Consider the following 11,063-nt stretch of genomic DNA (forward strand, 5'->3'; position numbering starts at 1 on the left):
TTCTTTGAATTGTAATCAAATTTTTATCAAATAGATCACAATGGCTATTGCAAGGGAGGTTGCATCTGTGACTCGTCTTGGAATTGAGGTAGGTTTGCCTATACATTTGTTTGAAAAGTCTACCCTTCATAATCGTAAAATTGCTTGATTAGAGCATCTCCAATCATTGTGTAAAATAGATCTAAATTGTGATTTATATATCCAAAGGGAGCGGAAACTTCTTCAAAGGAGAAATGCAAAGGAAATGGAAATTGCATTTTCCGGCAGAAAATGAATTTACATTTGCTTTTACATCCACAAGAGGCAAAAAATAGATTTAGATTTTTCATTGGATCAAAATTTAAATTTAGATTCAACACGATGTAAATGAGGATACAAAAGTGATTTTGAACATACCAATTTGCACCCGATTTTACACCATAATTGAAGATGCTCTTGTTGGAGGTGAAAGCTCCAATAACATAGTTGATTCCAAATCGGATTATAAAGAACGAGATTTAATGACAATATTGAAGTATACTATATCACACCACGAAAACACAAGATTGAATTTGTAAAGAAAGAACATAAAGGATAAATGCAGATGACCGATGTTTATTAATTCAATAGTATGAAGAATACAAGATAGACTAGCAATACTGTTTCTATGTTACTTTCTCTATAAACTGATCAGAGGAGCCTCGTATTTATAGGTCAACCCTAAAAGAGTCCTAAAAGGCAAGAAAATATATTACAATTAGGAGATCCAATTTTAAGAGGATTTTGTTTTCTTATTCAACTTAGTTTTTTTAAGCTCTAGGTTAATATTCTCCTAGTCCAAGTCGAATATGTCTCTTCAAAAGAGTTCTATTTGAGTCATACTCCTAATAATCTCCACCTTGACTCAAATTTCGGTGCTACGAACGAAACTCCTAGATTTCAAATTCGTTTGCAACGAAATGAATTGGCTGAATCTAATCAACACAGTAACCATTCCATATAAACCAAACACTCGTCCTTTGCCCCGCGTCCACAACTGACATTCGAATCCAATCCCCGGGGTTTCCAATTCCACTAAGGAATTAATGTTGATCACATAGGGTAGAAGCACACCCTGTAGTAAGAACCAAATCAGATACTTGATCAGAAGGCCTCTTGTTGGAACTGTCGTCTTCAATGTCCTTAGAAGTATCCCAGACATTGCTGACACTACTGTACCTACGCTCGATGAGTCCTACTCTAGCAGCTGAATACAGTGTACTCGTTGAAATTGGTGGCAAAGTGGAATCACCAACACTCTCCCTAGCAGTTTTCTGAATCGACTCAGAGCTCAATACAAGAGGTACTGTACCAAACTGAACTTCCACTACGGTACTAAACTTGTCCAAATGTCTCCTCTTAATTGGTTCTACACTACCCTGCAAAATGTACAACTGGAATATTTTTCATCCCTCCAGTTTAACTCGGACTCCCTTTCGAAACTTTAAGACTTCACCTCCTCCAGAGAATTTATACCCTTTTGCATCCAGGGTACTTAGCGAAATGAGATTCTTTTTCAGGTTAGGAACATGTCGAACTTGATCAATTGTTCTAAATGTTCCATCCCGCAGCCTCAATTTGACTCGACCGATCCCAACAATACGACAAGATTGGTTGTTTTTCATTACAACTCCACCTTGCCGAACAGCCTTATATGTCTGAAATAAATTTCGATTGGAACACATATGGTACAAACATACTGAATCAAGAATTCACTCCTCATCAGGCCTAGACTCCACATTAGATACTACGGTCAACATTACCTCTTCGCTACCTGAACAATTCTCAACTATATTGGTTTCATTTGAATTCAAAGGTTGCACCCCACAATTTATAGATAAATCACCTTTAGCCTGCAACATATCGCAATCATTCCGAATATGTCCCTTCCTTTTGCAGTAGTAACAGGTCACATTGCTAAATATAACTTTCGATCTGCCTTTTTGTGGACCACCTTGAGATACAAGAGCTTTCCCATCCCTTAATGTAGCTTCAACCAAATACTTTATTTTCTCCTTTGAGTGCAAAGCATTATAGACATCTTCTATAGTTAAAGTATTTCGACTATACAAGATAGTATCCCGAAACGACACATAAGACTCGGGCAGCGAACACAACAGGATCAAGGCAATATCCTCTTCATCGTACTTAACCTCCAACGTCTCCAGATCTGCAACTATTTCCTTGAACACGGCGATGTGATATTCCAACAATCCTCCTTCCGCCATGTGATGGGAATACAACTTTTGCTTAAGAGTCAGTTTACTAGCAAGACTTTTAGTTATACATAACTGCTCTAGTCTCAATCACAAAGCAGCAGCCGTCTTCTCCTTCAAGACATCCTGCAAAATATTGTTGGATAAATGAAGATGAATCAACGACACAACCTTTCGATCCTTTCGTTGTTTCTCCTTCATTGTCCAATCAGCTGGCATCTTCTCAAAACCCAGCAACGCATCGTCCAAATCCAACTGCGTCAAAATAACCATCATCTTTACTTGCCACAAAGAAAATCTTGTATTGTGATCCAGCAGCTGAATTTCATACTTCAACGAATTCGTTCTTGAAAAATCTCAACCAAATCACGATGAACTTGCAATCCGTGCTCTAATACCACTTGTTGATCCCAAAGGCGACGCAAGATTGAGATTTAATGACAATAGTGAAATATTCAAGATCGCACCACGAAAATAAGGTTAAAGTAAAGTAGAAAAAGAGAAACCAAGCAGAGGAACGATGAAATTTATTAAACCGACAATATGGAGAGAATAATACAGGATAGCAATAATGCTTCATTTAAAACTGATAAAGGAGTCTCTAATTTATAGGCCACGTCCATAAATCTAATGGAGTCCTAGAAGGTAAGAAAATATACTAGAATTAGGTTAAACCGCGTAAAAGAAAAAAATCTTAGATGTAATTTGATTTTTTTTCAAAAATTCAAGTCAAAAGTGATCTTCGAAGATCTCACCCCAATTTTGAAGCATTAAACCTAACAGTTCTTAGGTAGCCACAAAGGAGAAAGATGTCAGATTTTATTGTTTTAGATTGGCTATTTAATTTCTTTCTTTCCATCGTGAAATTGGATGGTCGAATGTCATCATTCAAAGATAAATACCCCGTGCTAGTGATATTTACGTGCGGTTCTAGATATTCTAAAATGAATTTTTAGCTCCACAGGAAATTAAGTGACAATGTAGATGATTAAGGTAAATTTTCGACATCAATATTAAGTGTGGGTCGGTGTGGGCATGGCTTGGATCGGTCGGTTCCAAAGAGAACCAAACCAAGAATCCTCCAGTATCTTGTAAAAGGAACTGTTGAGTCCAAATTTAATTATGGAACCCAACCATTCGATTCGATTTGTTTCCGTACAATAAATATTTTTTTGGATATTTAAAATATCGCAACATAATTTTAAAAATGATAGGTTCTATTACAAAATAACAAATATATAAAAACACCAGAAGTTTAATAATATCCATTCACTAATGTATTCAAACGACCGAAAAGTAAATAATAACACAAAAATAGGTGATTTTTCTTTTCATCTCGTTGATTCCATCTTTCATGCATTCAAATTTACGTGAAAAAATGAAACATAAATTAAAAGTAACAGAAATAAAATAAACTCTATGGTATTACTAGTGATCTTTGATGAATCACATGTAATCATAATGATTTTGAAGATTTTATTCACATGAAATTATTTTTTGAGTATTTCTAGTTCTTTTTTTTTTGAGAATCTGTCTATATTTTGAATTATTGCTGCGACTGTATTTAGAATGTTGAGATAATTTCAATTGGAGAACATGGCCTTACATGCTAATTAGCTCACATATTTAAAATCATGGAGTTTCATGATTGGTAGATCAAGTTGTACACATTTTAGTAAATCTGTGGTGGTAAAAAAAAATGTAGGTTGATTCCTCGATTTGGTTTGGTCTAGAACAAAATGAAATTAAATGTTAGTTCTTGATTCTAATACCCATTACCCAATTTAATCTAAGAAGAATTGAACCGAGCGCACAATTTTAGTGAATCTGTGGCAGTAAAAATGGAGGGTCTATTCTTCATTTAGGTTTTTTGGTTTAGACCCGAGAATGAAACCAAACGTGTCAATTCTCAATTCTAATACCTATTGCCTAATTTAATCTAAAATGAACCAAATTGGTTCGGTTCGGTTCGGGTCCGATTCGGGACTTTTGTTTGTCCTTATTGTGAGAACGTCTTATTTATCTCGTCCGCAAACATGATCGGATTTTGAAATTTGTACTATTTGATAAATGATGATATGATATGATGAAAACATATCTGTGATCTTGAAGTCAGAAATGAGAAGCTTTCTATTTGCAAACTTTTTCTTTGAACAGTGATTCACCAATCTTTCAGGTTGCCATAGTTGTTGGTGGAGGAAATATTTTTCGTGGATCTTCCTGGGCAGGATGTAGTGGCCTTGACCGTTCATCTGCTGATTATATTGGGTACTTTCTTTAATAAATTTGATGTGTTTAGTTAATCGTGCGAATTATTTTGTAGTTGTCATCTTGATTATGCTTTTGGAAAATACTTTTCATGCAATACATGTCCATGTTTATATATGCTGAATCAACACCATACTTTTAATTTTAACTTTTTAAGAAAACATATTTTCAAGTTGCCTTAAATTATTATTATTATTATTATTATTATTATTATTATTATTATTATTATTATGTGAATTTAGGTTTGTTTAAGATAAGAATTTTGTGAAGTCGATTCTTGATATTTTGACTCAAGCCTTTGGCCTAAATTACATTGCTAGATTGTTCCAATGACTGAAGTTTCTACCAAATCATTGTTTAGGATGTTAGCAACTGTAATGAATGCCATATTTTTACAAGCAACAATGGAGAGCATAGGCATTCCAACAAGAGTTCAGACAGCATTTCGTATGTCGGAAGTTGCTGAACCATACATACGTAGAAGGGCTGTTCGGCATCTAGAAAAAGGAAGGGTTGTGATTTTTGCAGCAGGAACTGGAAATGCCTTCTTCACAACAGATACTGCTGCAGCCCTTCGGAGTGCAGAAAGTGAGTTCGAAGTCATGTATCTTTATGATAATTGATAACATTATTTTCATATCATGGTAAACTTCCATATACATGAACATTAGAGGGGTTCATACTCAAATCCTTCAGAATACATGCACCAGAAATGGTCTAGAGACCTCAGAAAGCTTTCTCCTAGGGAAATAAGCTCAAGTGGAAAAGTTAAAGATATTTGAGGTGAAGGTTTTGAAGCAACTTGACAAGCTGACTCAGTAACAACCACCCCCAAAAACTATGCCTGTTATTCAAATACGAGCTTGGCTGCATAAACCGTATTTTGACAATTTCTTTGAACCATTTACTGAGAGTTCCGATAGAATCAAATCCTGCATGACATGCATCTTAGGGTCTTAGGGTGGCTTATATGCTTACATAGAGAGAGAGAGAGAGAGAGAGAGAGAGAGAGAGAGAGAGAGAGTATGGAAGCTCATAAGCAAAAAAAAAAAAGGTTCAACATTAGGCCATGTTTATTTTAGTTTGCTTCCCCTCTTGTAATATACTGGGTTCGTGTATCTCTCTGATCACCCGTTATATCTAACAAGAGGTCCGATGAAATCAAATCTTGTATAACATAATTAGGCCATGTCTATTTTAGTTTGCTTCCCGTCTTCTTACCTGTTAGACATTAATTGCAATTTTGTCATGAATGGAAGATTCTTTAGGTCTACACAAACATGCCTTAAACTATGTGAGTTATTTTTCCCTTAAATTTATCATCGATTAGTTTCATTTCCACTTAACAGACTTCATCCAGTCTAGTATTGTCATAAATGCCCACAATCTTCATTCGTGTGACATTCATGTCATAGTTTTTCTTTTTAACAACTCACACTCATCATGATAAGCATCTCTGGTCTAATAACCGTTACAACTTACCTTATTACTTTACAAGGATCTTGAAATCACTCTATAGCATTTCCTAGTTTTTTGATTATTATGTGGCTTGTATTTATGTTTTTGTTTACATCGTTATTCTTGAGTCGCAATCAATTTTCCATTGAGTATTAGATTTTCTTACTAAAACTGAACTTTGAAATGTTGTAAAAAGTTAATGCTGAGGTGGTCCTAAAGGCTACAAATGTTGATGTAGTTTATGATGACGACCCAAGGCGTAATCCTAATGCTCGTCTCCTCGAGACTCTAACTTATCACGATGTAACTTCGAAGGAACTTTCAGTTATGGACATGACTGCCATAACTTTGTGCCAAGAGAACAACATTCCTGGTAAGAAGAAAATAAGTTCCTTTTACCCCTGTTCCTAGAGTTGGTAGGAAAATAAATTGAAAAGGTATTATTTGTATATTTTGATAAAGTATCCCCTATTGGTATCACTCATAATCAATGTTTTGAAAACTGTCCCGAATAACAGTCTGGTTATAGCTATAACCAGATGAAACCCGATGAGCCTAACTATTTGAACAGGCCATGGGTTGACAGGGCTTCCTGGTTGCATTTTTTCTTATTTTAGAAACAAGGAAAAAATTCTTCTCATGAGCGGTTCAGCCTTAACATATTTTATTATAAATATATGTTTGATCATTACTATATGTTTGTTTTTACATTGATGAAAAATAAACTCATATATTTTTTTTTGATCCTTGACACTCGATCATTTTAGGGTCAATGTTGAGGCTGAATCCTAATAACATTGCTCATAACTGCTTCCCTTTCCTGAAAGCTGATGAGCTGTTTGTTCTAACATTACGTGATACAGTTGTCGTCTTTAATCTCAACAAACCGGGGAACATCTCGAAAGCAATTAGGGGAGAGAGGGTTGGTACATTTATTGGAGGGACACGGAATTCGGTAACAGCAAGGGCTTGAAGAAAACACATATCATACTTCGACCATCATCGAAGCTCATCGATTTCGATCCGAGACCATCCTGAAGTTTTTATGCGACAGAGGAAGGTGGTTCAAGAACTTGTTCTTGATTTATTTTGGACTTCAGGAATAGGTACTTAACAAGCCTCAATTTTCAGATATCTATTTTCATAGACTGTAATATAAACCTTGATGCTTTTATTTTGCTCAATTGACAGGACATTGGGAAATTTTATGTACTTTCTTCCATTGGTTATTCATTTACATTGAATATCATGTAAAAATTTATAGAAACAATTTATTTTCATGCAAATTTCTTGCTTACTCATTATATCCAATTCAACGTATTCATGCAATTTCATTTAAATGAAGCTTCTCCGAGGAGGAAAAAAAAACACCCAACTTAATAACACGGTAGGAAGTGTCCTCTCTTGTTAAGTTTACTTTCTTGTTTCTTGCTTTAGTTTCTATAATCCTCGTGTAGGATTGCTCGACTTGCTCTTTTTCAGCTTTTGTGTGTGAATGCACTCTCTATAGAAAGTATGTGGAAGTTTGAAGAGGATACTAAAAGTCGAACAAAAGCCACGATATCACGTGAGAAATAGGGGAGTGGTATGAACATATTTTCTCATGTAAAACCACAAGCAAGCAACCCTATATTATATTTCCTCGTCTCGATTTATTCTATATACAAATGTTGTATCGCTAAATTAATACTCTCGTTTCAACCATAGTATCTTTCATTATATTAAGATGTGATTTAATGAGACATATCTTGTCATCAACAAGATGATAACAAGATGATACTGAACTAAAATCAATTTTTCTACTTCAAATATTTTTATTACATCCTTGTAACTAGTCTCAAATTTGGAGAAAATTATGTTGTGCCAAGGACTATGAGTTCAGAATCAAACATTGTACATTGTTCATTACATTATTTTTGAAATTTCATACACTTGACTATAGAAATGCTAGGCAAAAATTTCAGGCCTCTCACAAACAGTGAAATTTTCCCCATTGTAGCATTTCTCAAAATTCAATAGCACCGTAATTATCAATTTCTCATTTTGCCCGTGAACCTCCCTTCCATTCCCATGTGATACTTGTCCTCTTCTTCAACCCCACCACAGACCCCGATCCCATTAATCAAATTGCTGCTTCAATTATAAACCTCATTTCGGTATCATTACCTGTACCAGTCTCCATTCAAAGCAAAAAACCACACTCCAACCCACCCCACTATCACGGGAAAAAGAAAAAATACCCAACTTTTCACTCGGTGGCTACTACCTCAACTTCCAATAACCTGAATAATTATCCCATCTGCTAATCCTGTTCCTCCCCGTGACTTCACTTCCCCTTTTGTCCCATATCAAACAATTCCCTCCCCAATCAATACGCTCCAAGATTTGTCATGATGCAGCACAGAAAATCTGTAAAAAACCATCCACAATCAGTGTTAATCCCCACCATTTATAATTTCAAACACTCTGGGAATTTGAGATTTATATTCATTTCAATGGCTTCTCTTCTTTCGTTGATCCTTTCTTTGCTCCTCTTCTTCTACCTCTCTTCCTCCGTCTCTGGCCGCCAGGAGACCCATAAACCCGCCGTGAAACTATCCCCTCCGAACACTTCTGATAACATTATTCGTGAAGCCTGTAAGGCATCGCGTNAGGAGACCCATAAACCCGCCGTGAAACTATCCCCTCCGAACACTTCTGATAACATTATTCGTGAAGCCTGTAAGGCATCGCGTTACCCGCCCACATGCGAAGCCTCGTTGGTTCAATCCAATCACGTCCCTCCAGACGCCACTATTCTGCAAGTGATTCAATCTGCCATGTGGGTTTCGGCCCAGAATCTCGAGAAGGCGAAATCAATGGTAAGGGAAATCCTGGACGCGTCCATAGGTAATCAAAACCGGTTGAACGCAGCGAAAACTTGCCTGGAGGTGCTTCATTATTCGGAGTACCGTATGGCTTTGACAAATGACGCTCTGCCGCGTGGCAAGATCAAGGATGCGCGTGCTTGGATGAGCGCGGTGTTGGTGTTCCAGTATGACTGCTGGTCGGCTTTGAAATACGTGAACGGCACGTCCCAAATCGGTAAAACGATGGCGTTTTTGAATTCTCTGATTAGATTGAGCAGCAATGCATTGGGAATGATGGTTAATTACGACAATTTTGGAGAGAAAACCAGGTCTTGGGGCCCACCCAAGACAGAACGGGACGGGTTCTGGGAGGGAAGGTCGGGTTCTTCCGGGTCCGAGTTCGTGGGCGGGGTGCCTAAAGGGCTGAAACCGGACGTTACGGTGTGCAATGGCGGCAGGTGCCATTATAAAGCGATACAGGATGCAGTGAATGCGGTGCCGAAGAATGCTGGGGTGGGGAACCGGTTTGTTATATGGATTAAGGCCGGGGTTTATGAGGAAATGGTTCGGGTCCCTTTGGAGAAGAAGAATGTGGTATTTTTGGGAGATGGCATGGGCAAAACGGTCATTACTGGTTCGATGAATGCCGGTCAGCCTGGGATGTCCACCTATAATTCCGCCACTGTTGGTAAGAAACAGACTAATTTGTTATTTTTGATGTTATTTGATTTTCATTAATAATATGGTAGGATCATTTTTTATGTCCCAATGTCCCTGTCGTTGTTGCAATAAGAGATGAAAAAGAGAAGGCAAGAATCTATACGCTCTAATCCCTTTTTATGCCAAATGTCACCCATTTAGTTCGTACGTTGGAGGGGGTGCAAGAAAAGGGAAAGAGAGACAGCCGGAGTTTTTCTCGCCTTTTGCATAACCGTTCTTGTACTCAAATGATGGGTTATGAATTGCGTATGTAAAATGCGTATACAAAAATTGCGGTATGACTGGGCTAAGAGGGCTCTAAAGTCTCGGCCACATGAATTGTTCAATATGCTTGTTGAAGCATTGTGATTTAACTTGTATAAATGCGTTTGACTATGTCTAGAATTCGATTAATGATGGCGGAATAGTGGAACAGAATGGTCTGTGATCAAGTTGTTTAATTAGACGGTGATAAAAGCTATGTTTTTGATACTAGCATATGAAAGAAATGGTACAGTTAGAGAGTAATGCTGGGGTTCGAATCCTAATTTCTTATTTTAGAATGAATTATAATCGTTTTAGTAGAAATCTCTATATCGTGTAAATGATGATGTTCTATACATCTTGTAAAAGTTGTAATGCTGAAAGAGTAGTTTGGCATTGTAGACAGATCTATTACAACAGAATTTTCCCTGCGTCTCGATTGCCAGTAAATGGAGGCATGAAGTGAGTTCGCGTGATGCTTTTCCGGGCTAGTAAATGGGGGTTTGGGGGAAAACAGGGAGGGAGAATTGATGGGAAGGTATTGCTGTGCCTGCATTGCTTTTCACGTTGGCCTAAGGAATTATATGACATGATCTGATCTGCAATTTGTATAGATATAGGCAATGATATAATCCCAAATGAGTGCCAAAATTCATTATTTGTTCTAATACTTTGAGTCCTTCTACAGGAGTCGCTGGTGATGGATTTATGGCGAGTGGTCTCACTATCCAGAACACGGCTGGACCTGGTGCTCATCAAGCAGTAGCCTTCCGGCTAGATAGTGATCTTTCCGTTATAGAAAACTGCGAATTTCTTGGCAATCAAGACACACTATATGCCCACAGCCTACGCCAGTACTACAAGTCGTGTCGCATCCAAGGAAACGTAGACTTCATATTCGGAAACTCAGCTGCATTTTTCCAGGACTGCTTCATCCTAGTTGCCCCTCGGCAAATCAAGCCAGAAAAGGGCGAGAACAATGCTGTGACAGCTCATGGTAGAATTGACCCTGCCCAATTTACAGGTTTCGTGTTTCAAAATTGTATAATCAACGGAACTGAAGCATACATGGCTCTGTATTATAGGAAGCCTAGTGTGCATAAGAATTTCCTCGGTAGGCCATGGAAGGAATACTCGAGAACGGTTTTTATGCACTGTACTTTGGAGGATCTCATTAAACCAGAAGGATGGATGCCTTGGAGAGGTGATTTTGCTTTGAAAACTCTTTATTATGGGGAATTTAAGAACTACGGGCCAGGAGCTAATGCATCACAACGAGTCGCGTGGAGTA

The 11,063-nt window shown here is 37.4% G+C and overlaps 2 protein-coding genes across 3 annotated transcripts in view; both read left to right on the plus strand.

The window, feature by feature from the left end:
• Positions 1-7,261, plus strand: part of LOC111387526 (uridylate kinase-like) — a 9,446-nt gene extending 2,185 nt beyond the window's left edge. Inside the window, exons 3-7 of one of the 2 annotated variants that reach the window (XM_023012096.1) lie at positions 35-88; positions 4,411-4,502; positions 4,864-5,090; positions 6,199-6,333; positions 6,824-7,261. In XM_023012096.1, coding sequence (XP_022867864.1) covers positions 35-88; positions 4,411-4,502; positions 4,864-5,090; positions 6,199-6,333; positions 6,824-6,933 — 618 coding nt within the window. In that variant the 3' untranslated portion in view covers positions 6,934-7,261. Of the gene's footprint in view, positions 1-34; positions 89-4,410; positions 4,503-4,863; positions 5,091-6,156; positions 6,334-6,823 lie in introns of both variants that reach the window. The other variant, XM_023012095.1, reaches the window with a different exon arrangement.
• A 701-nt stretch (positions 7,262-7,962) lies between these two features.
• Positions 7,963-11,063, plus strand: part of LOC111387527 (probable pectinesterase/pectinesterase inhibitor 51) — a 5,165-nt gene continuing 2,064 nt past the window's right edge. The window contains exons 1-3 of the mRNA XM_023012097.1: positions 7,963-8,602; positions 8,687-9,497; positions 10,461-11,060. Of these exons, the coding sequence (XP_022867865.1) occupies positions 8,351-8,602; positions 8,687-9,497; positions 10,461-11,060 (1,663 nt within the window). The 5' untranslated portion in view covers positions 7,963-8,350. The remainder of the gene's footprint in view (positions 8,603-8,686; positions 9,498-10,460; positions 11,061-11,063) is intronic.

Source organism: Olea europaea, unplaced genomic scaffold (assembly GCF_002742605.1).
Source record: "Olea europaea var. sylvestris unplaced genomic scaffold, O_europaea_v1 scaffold4067, whole genome shotgun sequence".
NCBI classification, from domain to species: domain Eukaryota; kingdom Viridiplantae; phylum Streptophyta; class Magnoliopsida; order Lamiales; family Oleaceae; genus Olea; species Olea europaea.